The 13450-nt window shown below is 41.5% G+C and overlaps 1 protein-coding gene across 1 annotated transcript in view; it reads right to left on the bottom strand.

The window, feature by feature from the left end:
• LOC145403032 (uncharacterized) overlaps positions 1-13450 on the bottom strand; it is a 68144-nt gene that overhangs the window by 40652 nt on the left and 14042 nt on the right. Inside the window, exon 2 of the mRNA XM_080274870.1 lies at positions 5261-5492. Within this exon, the coding sequence (XP_080130996.1) occupies positions 5261-5492 (232 nt within the window). The remainder of the gene's footprint in view (positions 1-5260; positions 5493-13450) is intronic.

Here is a 13450-nt window from a genome sequence, read left to right as displayed (position 1 = left end):
TTTAGGGAAGACATCTTGTAGTTAAGATTTAACACATCCATTTTACATGGTTTTCACAGTTAAGTAATTAATGTAATTTAGTAGTTAAGTATGAGAAAATGATGTGTAGAAGCTGAAGCTTAAGAGTTGTTAGTGTATAAAAAGGAATGGATGATGTATGTATGGAGATGCACATGACAAGGGGTACACACTTTTTAGTTTGATAGTCAATGCAATGCCTTTGTCCAGTAGGTGTATATATAGGGTTGCTGAAAATACAGACCACATGCAGATGGTTTTCCATGTGTGGTGTTCCAGTGAAACCAGGATTTTAAAGGCTTAGATGATGTATGAGTGATTTCATGGCCTGTTTGAATGGACATGCTATTTGATAATTCTACTTTTGTGCCTCGTTCCTTATTTCTGGATCCTGCACCATCTCCTATGTTGGGGTAAGGGTTGGGATGGTGATGAGGAGCATTTTTCATGTAGCCTGGGATTTTTAAAATAATTACTGGTCACTTTATCCATAAAGGGGAACAGGGTTTGGATGGTGATGATTACAGTGTAATGTAAAGGCTATAGGTAATTAGAAATAAAGGCTGCAGCTAATTAGAACAACTCCTCCTCACAGGTGTGAGGTGGAGAGAGGGTAGCCTGATGGCCAAAGTCAGAACAACTCAATGTTTATCTCTCTGTTTGTAGCGGACACTTTCATCATGGAGAAGATGGCCACCAATGAATCACCTCCATGTCTTTCTGCCTTCGGCCATCAGGCTACTGTCTCTCCATCTCACACCTGTCTCACTCATATAACACTCCACCCCATCCCTCCATGTCATCTTTGGTCACCCCATTCCCTTTCCTTTCTCCACCTCAGTCACATACACTTTCCTAGTCAGTACAGTATCTCATTCTCCATTCTCTCCATATGGCCAAACCATCTCAAGGTACTTGTGTCACATTCCAACACATCCACATCAACAACACATCACACCAGCATTTCCTCACTCTGGTGTACAGTATACTGTATATCAGTGCACAAAATACTGTAGTTCAGATTGCTGCAAAATGCATGCGTTTCCTCACATTTAATTGTGGTGGTAGGTGGGGGTGCTCACCATCCACTCACTTGATGTAGTGCTGCTTTCAGGTATCTGCCCTTTCCTCTCCTCCATCCTTCTTTCCTTCCATCCTCTTCTGGCTTTCCTTCATTCTTTCCTCATCCTTCTGCCTATGGGTGACTTTACACTCCCTCTTCTGTCTTTCTTTCCTTCATTTTTTCCCTCTTCCTTCTGCCTGTGGGTGACTCTACACTGAGTGACAAGCCAACTGGTTTCCTGTACATCAGGAAACCATATACTATGCTGCGTGGTAACCATGTAACCAAATTATGGTACCTGGTGGTTTAGTGGGTAATTAAGGCACTCCAATTGGATTGAGCCGGTGAAGGTTTATTTCCGAGGGGTGGTTGGGGTTTACTGCTCACGTAATGCCACTCAGGGATGAGTGAGGCTGGTCACTCTCATCTTAAATGTCAGGACCAATCTGCTTAGCCCTGGACTCCTACACCCCCCATGGGGCAACGTAGGATTGGATGATGGATGGATGGATAAAACGTGGGAATATACAGTAGTTACAGAACATGGTTGTTGTTGCTGATCAACCCCAGTCTGTCAGGCTGAGCAGATCCGTCAACTGCAGGTAAAAACATTAAGACTGAATTTAATTCTTGTTACAATAATAGATGTCTGTTTAAATTTAGAAAGGTAATCATGTTGGAATGCAGTCTTCACCCAGAGCAGTTTCCATTTGAAATTCTCGGAATTTATTTAAACTGTTCATTGAGGAATTATTGTGAAGTTATATTTGTTATAATTTGTTTACAAGCCAATTATCTCATAACCCTTCCTCTTTGCCTGCCTTGCCGGATCACCTCATTTTACTTTCATACTCTTTTAGCTATCGGAGTGAAGCGAGGTTAAGCGCTCTCTGCATGTTGTTGATAGTTCTTCCACTGTCATACTTTCTCTTTGTTTTCTGGATCCTACCTCCCCTTACCTTGGATGGATGATAACAATGATAATGATAAGCTAAAAAATCTTGTTGGGAAGAGAAGAAAGATGTCACAGAATGAAGTAAAGAAAGAAATGTAAACGTGAAGAAAGGAGAGTTGGGCTGGTGTGAGGGAGTCTTAATGAGCTACAGTTGGGAGGCTTAGAAATTTTTCATCTGCTGCCCTGGATGGCCATGAGATTTTAACTTTGGCCTAAAATTGTCATCTGTCCATCTTGAATTCTGAGTTGTAACAATAGTTTAACATTAGGATATGCTGCTGGTGTTGAAGAAATGCCATGGAAAAGATGTAGAGCAGTAGCATTGTCCTTTTTTTTTTTTTTTTTTTTTTCCACTGAGCTACATGAAATAAGCTCCAAGATGAAAATCTGGGCCAAGTTAAGGTGCTAGAAATATACGTTATCCATTCATTCCTCATTTCATCTCACATGATCACAGTCTTACACTCAGTCATTGTTAAGAGAGAGAGAGAGAGAGAGTTACAAGGAAAAGTTAGAATCTCAAAGACCTTGCGGTCCACACTGAAGAAATACCGGTACTTCATAGTGCATGGAAATACATACGCACTACACTCTCGTTCTAGTGTAAGAGCCTATCGAGGTTTCTGTTGAATTGCTGAACTGTAATGCTCTTAACACCATCAATGGGGTGTCTGTTACAGGTGGAGCAGATCTTGTTTGTGAAAGTGCTTTCACATATGCTGGTGTTAAATCTTTTCGGTTTCAACTTTCAGCCATGGTTGCATTATAGAGAGAGAGAGAGAGATTTAAAATTGTGGTGTGAGGTTCTCCTATCAATTCTCTGAGTTCATAAATATGTTTTCCTCTTGTATATCTTTGTAAAGAGTATGAGTTTTTCTTATTATTTTCATGTTTTTTTAACTCTTGTACAATGAACACACTATACCAAATTAATTGGTTGGAAATCAAGTCTGTTACTGCCAAATGTCTGTTTTAGCCATAATTTGTTCTGTGAAGCTCGTACTTCCCTGTTGCCTCCAACTTTACAGTTACAGGTAATATCCAAACTTTCTTTTTTAATCCGCTACTGTTTATTGGTTGGGTATTATAGGTTTGCGCGGTTCCGTCAGTACATCTGCAATTTCTTGTCTGCTCTGCAACTTCCACATGCATGGACAGAGTTTGATATAACTTCACACAATTGTTCCCCATACTGTGATGGTGTGTCGTGCACAACAACCAGCCATCTACTCCCGAGGTCAAGGTCACACTTGGTGCTCAAACAAGGTTGTCTGCAATTTCTTGTCTGTAACTTCCACATGCTTGGACAGATTTTGATATAACTTCACACTGTTGTTCCCCATACCATGACGGTGTGCCACGCAACAACCACCCATCTACTCCCAAGGTCAAGGTCACACTTGGAGTTGAAACAAGGGCGTGTGCTGTCATACTTAACAGCCATACCTACATTCATGTCTTCTCTGTAACTTCCACATGCATGGATAGATTTTGATATAACTTCACACAATTGTTCCCCATACCATGACGGTGTGTCGCGTGCAACAACCAGCCATCTAGCCCCAAGGTCAGTTACATATGTATGGTTATCATTCGGTAGGGGACCTTGTATTGCATGGCAATACTGAATGCACTTGTGTCTTTGGTGCTGAGAAAGCAGAACCTGCAGGTGACATGTATGTTCTGTAGTGTAATATTAAAAAATAAGTAAATTAATAACACAGATCAGAACTGATTTACAGAATGGTGACTGAGAAGTTAATTTAGCGATTGAAGTTCAGTGGTTTAAGACATACTAGGCCAGCCAACTGTGCAGTAGTCTGACCTTAAGGGAGAACTGCTTGTAAGCAGAGGCAGTTGGATACCAAGCAGCATTTTTAAAAAATATTAGGCAACCTTTTGAAATACCAGATGTGTCCGTTAAAGGATGGGTCTGTTATATGCAGTGTTCACTGTGAATCTCTTGAGTGTGTGGAAGAGTTTTGTTATTTGGGAGACCTGTGCTGGAGGTGGGGCTGGAGCTAGTCTGTGGCTAGGGTGAGAAGTGGTTGGAAGAAGTTCAGGGAGCTCTTGCCTCTCCTGACATTGAGAGGACTCTCCCTACGTGCTAAGGGGTCTTTGTATGCAGCATGTGTTAGGAGTGTAATGCTGTATGGTAGTGAGACCTGGGCAGTAAAGGAGGAGGATATTCGCAGGCTCAGACGTACAGAAATGACAATGATTAGGTGGATGTGTAGTGCATCCCTGCATGCAAGGTCTGGGGGGGCTGGGTTTACAATGGAAGAGTTGAGAGGTAGGATGGGACTGGAGTGTATTGGTGTTGTGATGAGGAGAGGTAGATTGAGATGGTTTGGGCATGTGGAGAGAATGTGGGATGATAATTGGGTGAGGAAGGTGAGAAGTGTTAATATTTGGGGTGGGGTTATGAGGGTTAGACCGAGAAAGACGTGGGATGAGGTCATTAAGTGTGACCTCAGGGTTAAGGGACTGAACAGGGAGGCTGCAATAGATCGTGCGGCATGGAAAGCTGCTATTAGGTGACCAAGGCCGACGCACGCAAGCATGCTGGAGCCTTTAAAAAAGAAATGAAACAAAACATTCAATGTATCTCAGGGGTTCGCTGTATAGGTAACTGTTGTTATTTATGTTCTGACCTGTTCATGTAAAACAGTACTTTCCTTATGGACTGAAATATACTGTTTATTAATTAAAAGTTCTATTCTAAATTTGGGAAGGAAGAAAAATCGGGAACAACAGACACGAATAACATGTTATAAACTTACTGTAACTACAGTACTTGACAAGTGCACAAGGATGACAGAAAATCATTGATAATGCAGTCGAGGATAACATTAGAAGACCATATGTGCTGTGGAAGAAAAAAAAAGTGGAAGTATATACTGCACTATGTTAGGAAGAGAGAAGAAAGAGGAAGGATAGTAAGTGGCAGTGGGAAGCTTGTAAGATTAAAAAGCCTGGAGATGGTTCTGTCACAGCTAGTCCCTCTTGTAGGAGGTACTTAAGAAGAAAGTGTTGAGATGATGATAAGTAATCACGCATGACGTGTCTTACTGGGTCACACTTTCTATAGAAAGGAAGTAAACTACTCTATAATGTATGCACAGTAGTGTATATCTTTGAACACCAAAGCAGTCCACAAAAATTAAATTAGGCCTATTCACTTTGCAGAATCTACTATGTTACTAACTCAGAGCATCACCTACTGTCTGAATGAGTGCCTCTATGGACAAAATGCGCTCCTCCATGCTGGCCAGCTGTCTCGCAATGGCCTGCATGCCACCCTCACTCTCGCTTTGGCCTGAAGTGAGGGTGCCAAGTGCCCTAGTTGTAAAGTCAGCAACCTGTGCTTCCCGCGCCTCGTGTCGATTCAGCTTGTTGCCCACATCTTTGATGCTCTTATCCAGGATCAGGATTGCATCGCGGATATCCAAGTGTCTGTTGAGAGATGGATAAGTTGTTTGGATTTCATGTAAGATTATAAATAGTGTTTTCTTAGGAAAATTAACTGATTAAACTGACAAAAATAGTTGGGAATAAGGACCAGGATGTCATTGCAGTGTTAGTGAGTGGTTGCAGTGTGGGAATATCATGCATGTATAAGTTGAAGACTGTAGGTGAATGAATGAAAGTATTAGAACAGAATGACTTAGAATGAGTAGATAGATGGAAAGATGATCAGGTAGATTGGAGATAGTTTACTAATGGATGGTTTAGGTAAATGGAGGGAAAGCCTAGCAGAGAGGTAGAGTTCCGGAGGATTGGAAGTCAGGTATAATTATTCCCTTGTACAAAGGAAAACGGGAAAAAGAAGTGTGTGGTAATCATAGGGGCATTTGTCTTCTTAGTGTAATAGGAAAAGTGTATAGTAGGATACTTATTGACAGAGTTAGGGAAAATAACAGAGGAATTAGTTGGAGAAGAACAGGGAGGCTTTAGGAAGGGAAGAGGTGTAGATCAGATATTCATTCCTAGATTTTTAGTGGAAAAGTTTCTAGAGAAGGGAAAGAAGTGGTATGCAGCCTTCATGGATTTGGAAAAAGCATATGACAGGGTGGATAGACAAGGATTATGGAAAGTATTAAGAATATATGGAGTAGATGGGAAGTTGTTGAATGCTGTGAAGGGTATGTATAATGGTGCTAAGGCTGCAGTGCGTGTGGATGGTGAACTGAGTGAATTTTTCTCTTTGAAGGTTGGGTTGAAACAGGGATGTGTCATGTCTCCATGGTTGTTCAATCTGTACATGGATGGGGTACTAAAAGAGATACAAGGTAGGGCAGTGGATGTTGGAGTGGTCCCAGTGAGAGAGGGTAGTGTTTGGAAACTCCCTGTACTGTTGTTTGCAGATGATACTGTGTTGTTAAGTGAGGATGAAGGAGAGCTGCAAGGCTTGGTGGATCAGTTTGGGAGAGCATGTAAGAAATGGAATCTAAAGGTGAATGTAAGAAAGAGTAAAGTGATAGTCTTTGAGAGAGGTGAAGTCAGTGAATGTACAGTATGGTTGGATGGTAAGGAAATGGAAAATGTGAGTACGTTTAAGTACTTGGGGAGTGTGATGAATAAGGATGGAAATTTGGAGGGTGAAGTGCTTGAAAGGGTACAACAAGGAAGAAAGGTTGCTGGTTGCGTGAAAGCAGTGATAAGAAACAGGGAAGTGAGCATGGAAGTGAAAAAGTTACTATATGACAGTATTGTGATACCAACTCTAACGTATGGAAGTGAAGCTTGGATGTTGTTGGAAGGACACAAGTCAAGAGTGAGAGCAGTGGAAATGGGTTATTTAAGAGGAGACTGTGGAGCCACATGGAGAGACAGGCTGACAAATGAGGATATAAAGGAGTGTTTTGGTGTGGATGTGGATGTGATAGGAAGCGTTAGGAGGAACACACTGAGGTGGTTTGGCCATGTGGAGAGGATGGAGGGTGAGAGACTGATGAGGAGAGTATGTGAGTAAGGTGGAAGAGGGGAGAGGGAGGGGGAGGCCGAGGATGAGATGGAGGGATGGAGTGGAGAGGTACATGAGAGAGGGGGGTGTGAGTTGGGAGCAGGGCAGTGAAATGGCGGGGGACAGGGCGATGTGGAGGCGATTTGTTTGTGGTCGCCTCGTACAAGATCAAGGCGTGTGGCAATAGATAGATAGATAGTAAATGGATAGATGACCTGGAGAGATGGATAAAAAGGTTAGATGTCATTTTAAGTGGATTATTAGGTTATTAGATAATAGGATAAAATGACTTTGAATGAATGGAGAGGGTGATTTGATATGTGAGTAGAGATGGAATGTTAGTGAATAACTTTGGTCTGTAGAGAGAGTAATGAAACTTGATAGATGAATGGGTAGGACGATTAGATTAATTACTAGTGAACATCGTAGGTCATTAGAGAAAGCAATAGAACTGAATGTCTTAGGATGGGTGGGTAAAAGAGTAGAGACTGAAGATTGTTAGTGGTTAGGTTATTAGGGAGCATAATCGGATAGACGGATTTAGGGTCGATGGGTGGATTGGGAAAGAATAAATGAGCAAAGATTGGAGATTGATTTTTAATGGATAAGCTAGAGAGTAGTGAAACAAAGAAAGGACAGGTGGACTGATAGGGACTGAATAAATGAACAAAGATTGGAGACTGATTGTTAATGGATAGGCCAGAGAATAGTGGAACAGAAAGACAGGACAGGTGGACTGATAGGGTGATTGAGTGGATGAATAGAGCGTAATTGTTTGTGGATAGGTTAAGTCAGTAGAAAGAGTAGTGAAACAGTGACTTAGGATGGATGGATAGGTTAACTAGATAGAAAAACTGACATCAGAGAGTGGTTGTTAACCCTCCTTTGGTCACATGGACTTGTATTTTGTTCCAGCTAATACCGGGCGAGTACTGCATATGCAGCGGGGAGTAAGCATAAGATCCGGAGAGTGTTCCTATATAGTTATACCATTAACCCTTCCATGGTCAGGACAACTGTACCGTAATCCAGCTAATACCTGATTATTTTATTTAGCTCAGAGTGAGTGTAGGAGCCTGAGATAACCTCGATATCACTGTTACGTACCATTAACCCAATTGTGGTCTAATATTCTCTTCCAGCTAAGGCTAGACAGTTTTATTCAAATGAGAGTGAGGCCAAGGAGCTAGCTGAGTGTTAATGGATAGATTGACCAGAGAGAAACTTGAGAATGGAAGAGTGGGTCAAGTAGTTAGGCGAAACAGCTAGATGATTCAATAAACTGCCTGGATAGCTGGATGAGAGAGCTAGATTTACTGAACGGACTAAGTGGGAAGTAAGTTGATGAATTAACTGGATAGATTGACTGTAGCAGCAGAACAGATTGGACAGATGAGTATGCTGAAGAGATATATACAGGGATGATAATACTGTACATTGGATAGAGTGGTTTAACCCCTTCAGTCCGATAACAACTTAAAAAAAAATTGGGGGGGCACCCTCAAACAGTCTACAATTATTCACAATTCAAGGACCTCTCTGACTCGAGGGTTTGTATAAAGTCACCAGCTTCATAAAGCTTGGTAGAACAAAATGGTCTCAGTTATTAAAGATTGTTCTCAAAACATGTTATTGTAACTGACAGCTTATTTTTTAGTCCACCTTTTAACTCAGTTCCTCATCTGAAGTAAATCGTTTTTATATCCAGAACAGAAGCCCTGTTTGGGTCTATAGCATTGACAGGTTTATTCCTCTTGACGGCAGGACTTGAATTATATTGTACAGTGCTCATTGTCTTGGCTATCATTAGATATTTTTATTTAACAGAGGAGTATCCTTTCCCCTCTGAAAGTGTTTGAATCTGTGAAGTGTGAGAGACAATGTAGGCCTATAGCGTGGTGTTGTCAGCCCTTACACCAGCTCACTGATACCACTCTCACATGTACCCACACCACACTTTGGGGAGGGGGGAGGGGATGGCTGCGTTGGAGGAAGGAAGGAGTTTTCATGTTTGTGTGTAAAGGGCTTTGTGCGCGAGGTGGCGGTGAAGTTTGAGGGAGGGGATGTTGATGTGTGTGTGTGTGTGTAATTCACCGGGACGGTCAGGATCACGTGATGGTTGGGTCTGGATCACGTGCAAGTTGGGTGAGGTATGGTCCAGAAAGCAAAGGAAAAATATGATAGTTGGATAAATAACCGCACTTCATTAAAGAGAAAAAAAAAAATCACGCCAGTCGTGGATGGACAGCCGTAGCATGAAATAGTGTGAATAGGGGGAATCTACTCTTTTTCACTCTAACTTTCCCTAAAATAACACCCACCATCTTGATTGCTAAGAGAGAGAGAGACAGAGAAAGAATAAGTTGTGGACAAAGTAGGTGAGAAGAAAGAGACGGGAGACGAGGTAAGCAGATGGAGAGAGACTATACTGTATAACCTGCTATAACCACTCCCCATAGCCTTTTGGCACCTTTCCGCTGGATATCTAGGCTAAGTACTGTACTAACAAAGAAAAAACTGACAAATGCTTAAGCAAGCATGTAAACATATATTTAGATACCTTCCTATGAAAAATTCCAGGTCAGTTTATATAGAGTTGGTACTCATGCCCAATGTGTGTGTGTGTGTGTAATCAGACTACCACCGGACGATTTTATTCAGCTTAGGAAAGGTACTATCATCAGGCGATTTTATTCAGCTTAGGAAGGGTACTATCATCATACGATTTTATTCAGCTTAGGAAGGGTACCATCATCATACGATTTTATTCAGCTTAGGAAGGGTACTGCCATCATACAATTTTTTTCAGCTTAGGAGGAGTACTGCCATCAGGTGATTTTGTTTAGCTTAAGAAGGGCCTCTGGCAGCGAAGGGGTTAATGAAGGCTTTATCTAACCCCTCCAATTCGAAAATTCTCTCCTAAGCTGATTAGAATAAGTGCAGCAAAATTAATAAATAGAAAAATCCCGTCATCTGACTAAATTTGAGAAAAACCTTATCTGTTTATTGCGCCAGTAGTATGAAAATTGCGGTCCCCGAATGTAGCCTATGGGATATATAGGCCAAATCTATTTATTTTTAATATATATATCCTATTTTCGCAGGCAGCAGCAGTTATCCTCAAATATCATGTCTTCCCGCAATAAAAAGAACACAACACATGTAACTTTAATGTAACTGTGAGTAGTTTTCAGAGAAGGGACTACGGAAGAAGGGTGCTGAAGCTTTCCATGTTGTGATCTTCCTGCATAAACAGATCCTAACTTCTTTGCGAGTCGGTATGGAAATTATTGTAGTTTGTTTGCGATTACGTTCAGAGGTATTTTAACATCGGAAGCACTGGTTAAAGAAAATATCGAGCCAATATCTCTTGTTGCAGAAAAATAACACAAACAAATTTACCGTCTAGACGAGAGCATTAACTGTAGTCTAGTAATTCAAATTATGTACAGTATAATCTACTTTTGCGTATCAACATCACCATATAAACAACATAAACACCTTGTCGATATATAGAAGTTAGTAGTGACAAGTTCATTATAACAGTGAAAGAACTTTACGAAGACTATAAATAAGAACCATCAGCCATGTTCAACCAGGTGAGCGTCCTTCGAGTCAGCGAAAGAAAGCTAGGACCGTGGTTAATATTATTAATTAGCTTATCTGGCACGTGGTGGGTTTGTTAGGCATGAGAATAGGCCAAGATATTTTCTGTAGGCTATTGAGTAAGTAGAAAGTGGTATATTAATGTGCTGTTTAGTACTGTACAGATACTCGTAGGATGAAATTTGGCCACCATGAGCCAAGCTCGGGGGCTACATGGGGACGCTGGTGTGGTGGCGTCATTTTATGAGGCCAACCAATCAAGCCCTTCACCCCTGTTTCAGCTCCTTGAAGCACCTTTGACAATGATGATGGTGAGACCACAAATCAGTCAACAATGTTTCGTAGTGTTTTTGCAGCATATTGCGAATTATCCGTGTTGGGCTATTTGAGGGCGATTTGCCTCTTTGGAAAACGTGTTCAGTTTCCTGGACTGCAATTATTTCTTTGTATTTCATCTGGTGTTTAAATATTTGGATGAACTTTACCACAGGGGCGCGGCAAGTCCACTTGTCTTCCCACATCCTCCGTTCTTAAGGGAAGTACCGGTAGCTAACGTTACCGGGTAGGACAGTATGCAGCACTAATTGATTTTTTACTACAAAACGTATAGAGAACAAATATCACCAGTCTTAGAGTATTTAAGGAAACAGCCTGGATGTCCGTGGCAGGTTTTTGAACTGACGATCCCGCCAGCGTGTTTTCCTTCAGGTACACTTGGAGCGAGTTCAACGAGAAAAGGTTGGACAGAACATAGATGTATCAATAAACCTAAATGCCGCATCCTTACTGTAGGTATAAATAAACCTACATGCTGCATCCGCAGATATAAATAATCCTAGATGCTGCATGCATAGATAAATAAACCTAGGTGCCGCATCGCCCAGTCTTCAGTACAGTGGCGATGAGTCTGCGTGGCCGCAATCTTGGAACGGTCAAACGGGTAATAGTGGCGCTTGTTTTATTAGACGCCGAAAATGAATGTTGTGGTGATTTTGATGGTGATGGTTGTTGTGGTGGTGGTGTTTGCTTTGGTTGTTGCTGTTGTGGTGTTGGAGGCTATTGTGGTTCTTGTGGTGGTGGTGGTGGTGATGGTTGTGGTGGTTGTTGTGGTCGTGGTGGTTGTTTTGATGGGGGTGGTGGTGGTTTTTATGGTGGTGGCTGTCATCTGAAACGTGAACTCGGTGGACTGCAGGCTTACCCTTCTCCTGCAACCCACCATCCTCCTTTCAGGGGATAGGGAAGCACCTGAGGGACGCTTGCATAGCCAGACAGTTGAGCCTCTCGTACTATCGGTGCCACAATTGATGTATTTGGACGATAATTACACCCAAAAGCAGCACAGTGTTGCGGCATTTCTAGGTAAACAGTGGTCAACTTTGCTCATTGTCAAGATGCCGCATCATCTGCCTTGACCGTTCCAAGATAGCGGCCGCGCGATCGAAAGTAATCATGCGTATTTTAGACTTATTGTATATATTTATGCGGCAGAGTCGCTTCTTTGCTCCGGAATAGATGTTAGTTCGGCTAATTAAGCAAAAAAAAAAAAAAAAAAAAAAAAAAAAAAAACGTTAGAAAACCCGCGTTTTGGCATTAAACCAACATATACCTAACCAACTGCTTAACGTAACTTTAACTTACCATAACACCTTGTTTTGTTTGGGATAATTATGACGAAGGTGCGACGTTGTCAAGTGTCTTCACGAGGCACTCGATCCGATGGCGCCACCATGACGGGATGACTATTATACCATTTTTTTTTTTTTTTTTTTTTTTTTTTTTGCATCCCGCCAACCTAACCTAACTGGGGGAGGCTTCATTCGTTTAAATCACCTACACCTAACATTGGAAGCATCCAATTCCTGTCAGACCAAAACTTTTGCCATAACGTATTCTATTCAAACTGTGAAAGACCCATTTAAGTAGGAAATTTCGAAAGACCTGCGCCCGTGTGATAAATTATCAATATATTTTTATGAATCAAATATTATTGAAGGGTGCTGATTAAAAATGACTTTTTTGTTCAGTTTGTAATATTTTGGGCTACTTGTCGTTGATTTAACTATATTTGAGTCAGTCACATTGGCACTGGAGCTGAACTTTGTTTAAAGGTTGCGTTAAAGTTGATTAATATAGGTAAGGTTACGTTGTTAGGGTAGGTTTGGTACTTCGCGTATCATTTTCGGTTGTTTGTCGCCCTTTTCCGGCAGTGTGATTATTTACTTAAATATGGTAACGTTTTGCAAAAATATGGTTTTGTTGATGGACGCTAATGAGTATTTTTTAAAGCAGATATAAGCACATGAAACTGTGGTGCAAAAAGTTTGGCAAATCATCATGTTCTCGTGGGTTTGAAGGGGAGGATACTTTAAACATTTCATCGGGAAGTTACTAGTCAATGGAAATGCCTTTGAAAGTATATCTCATCTCATCCGCCGTTTGTGTGTCCACTGCAGGACCGGCCTATCCCGACCGAAGTGGGAACGATACAGCCAATGTATCACTACCAAGTGGCTTAGGCTGTCTAGTAGAGATTGTATGTAGGGTGAGAAGTGCTTGTAAGTGTAATGTAGTGTTGGAGTGGCTTTGGATGTGTGTAGTCTGTGAACCAAGTGTAATCGGCCCGCGCAAGTCGACTGGGTGCAATCATACTAAGTATGCGACACTGGTTCAATCACAGCACCCCTTGTATCCGCCAATGCAGTACGGTACGCGGCCTGAAGAACGCTCCCAAAGTTTATTACCCAGGCGGGGCGCGAACCCTTGTTCTTCAGTGTACGAAAACGCACGCGTTACCACTGAGGATTCTTATATATATATATATATATATATATATATATATATA

Source organism: Coenobita brevimanus, chromosome 60 (genome assembly GCF_032717465.1).
Source record: "Coenobita brevimanus isolate Jiangsu-jjx chromosome 60, ASM3271746v2, whole genome shotgun sequence".
NCBI lineage: Eukaryota > Metazoa > Arthropoda > Malacostraca > Decapoda > Coenobitidae > Coenobita > Coenobita brevimanus.
The sequence above is the reverse complement of the archived record's forward strand: the minus strand, read 5'-3'. Positions and strand labels throughout refer to the sequence as shown.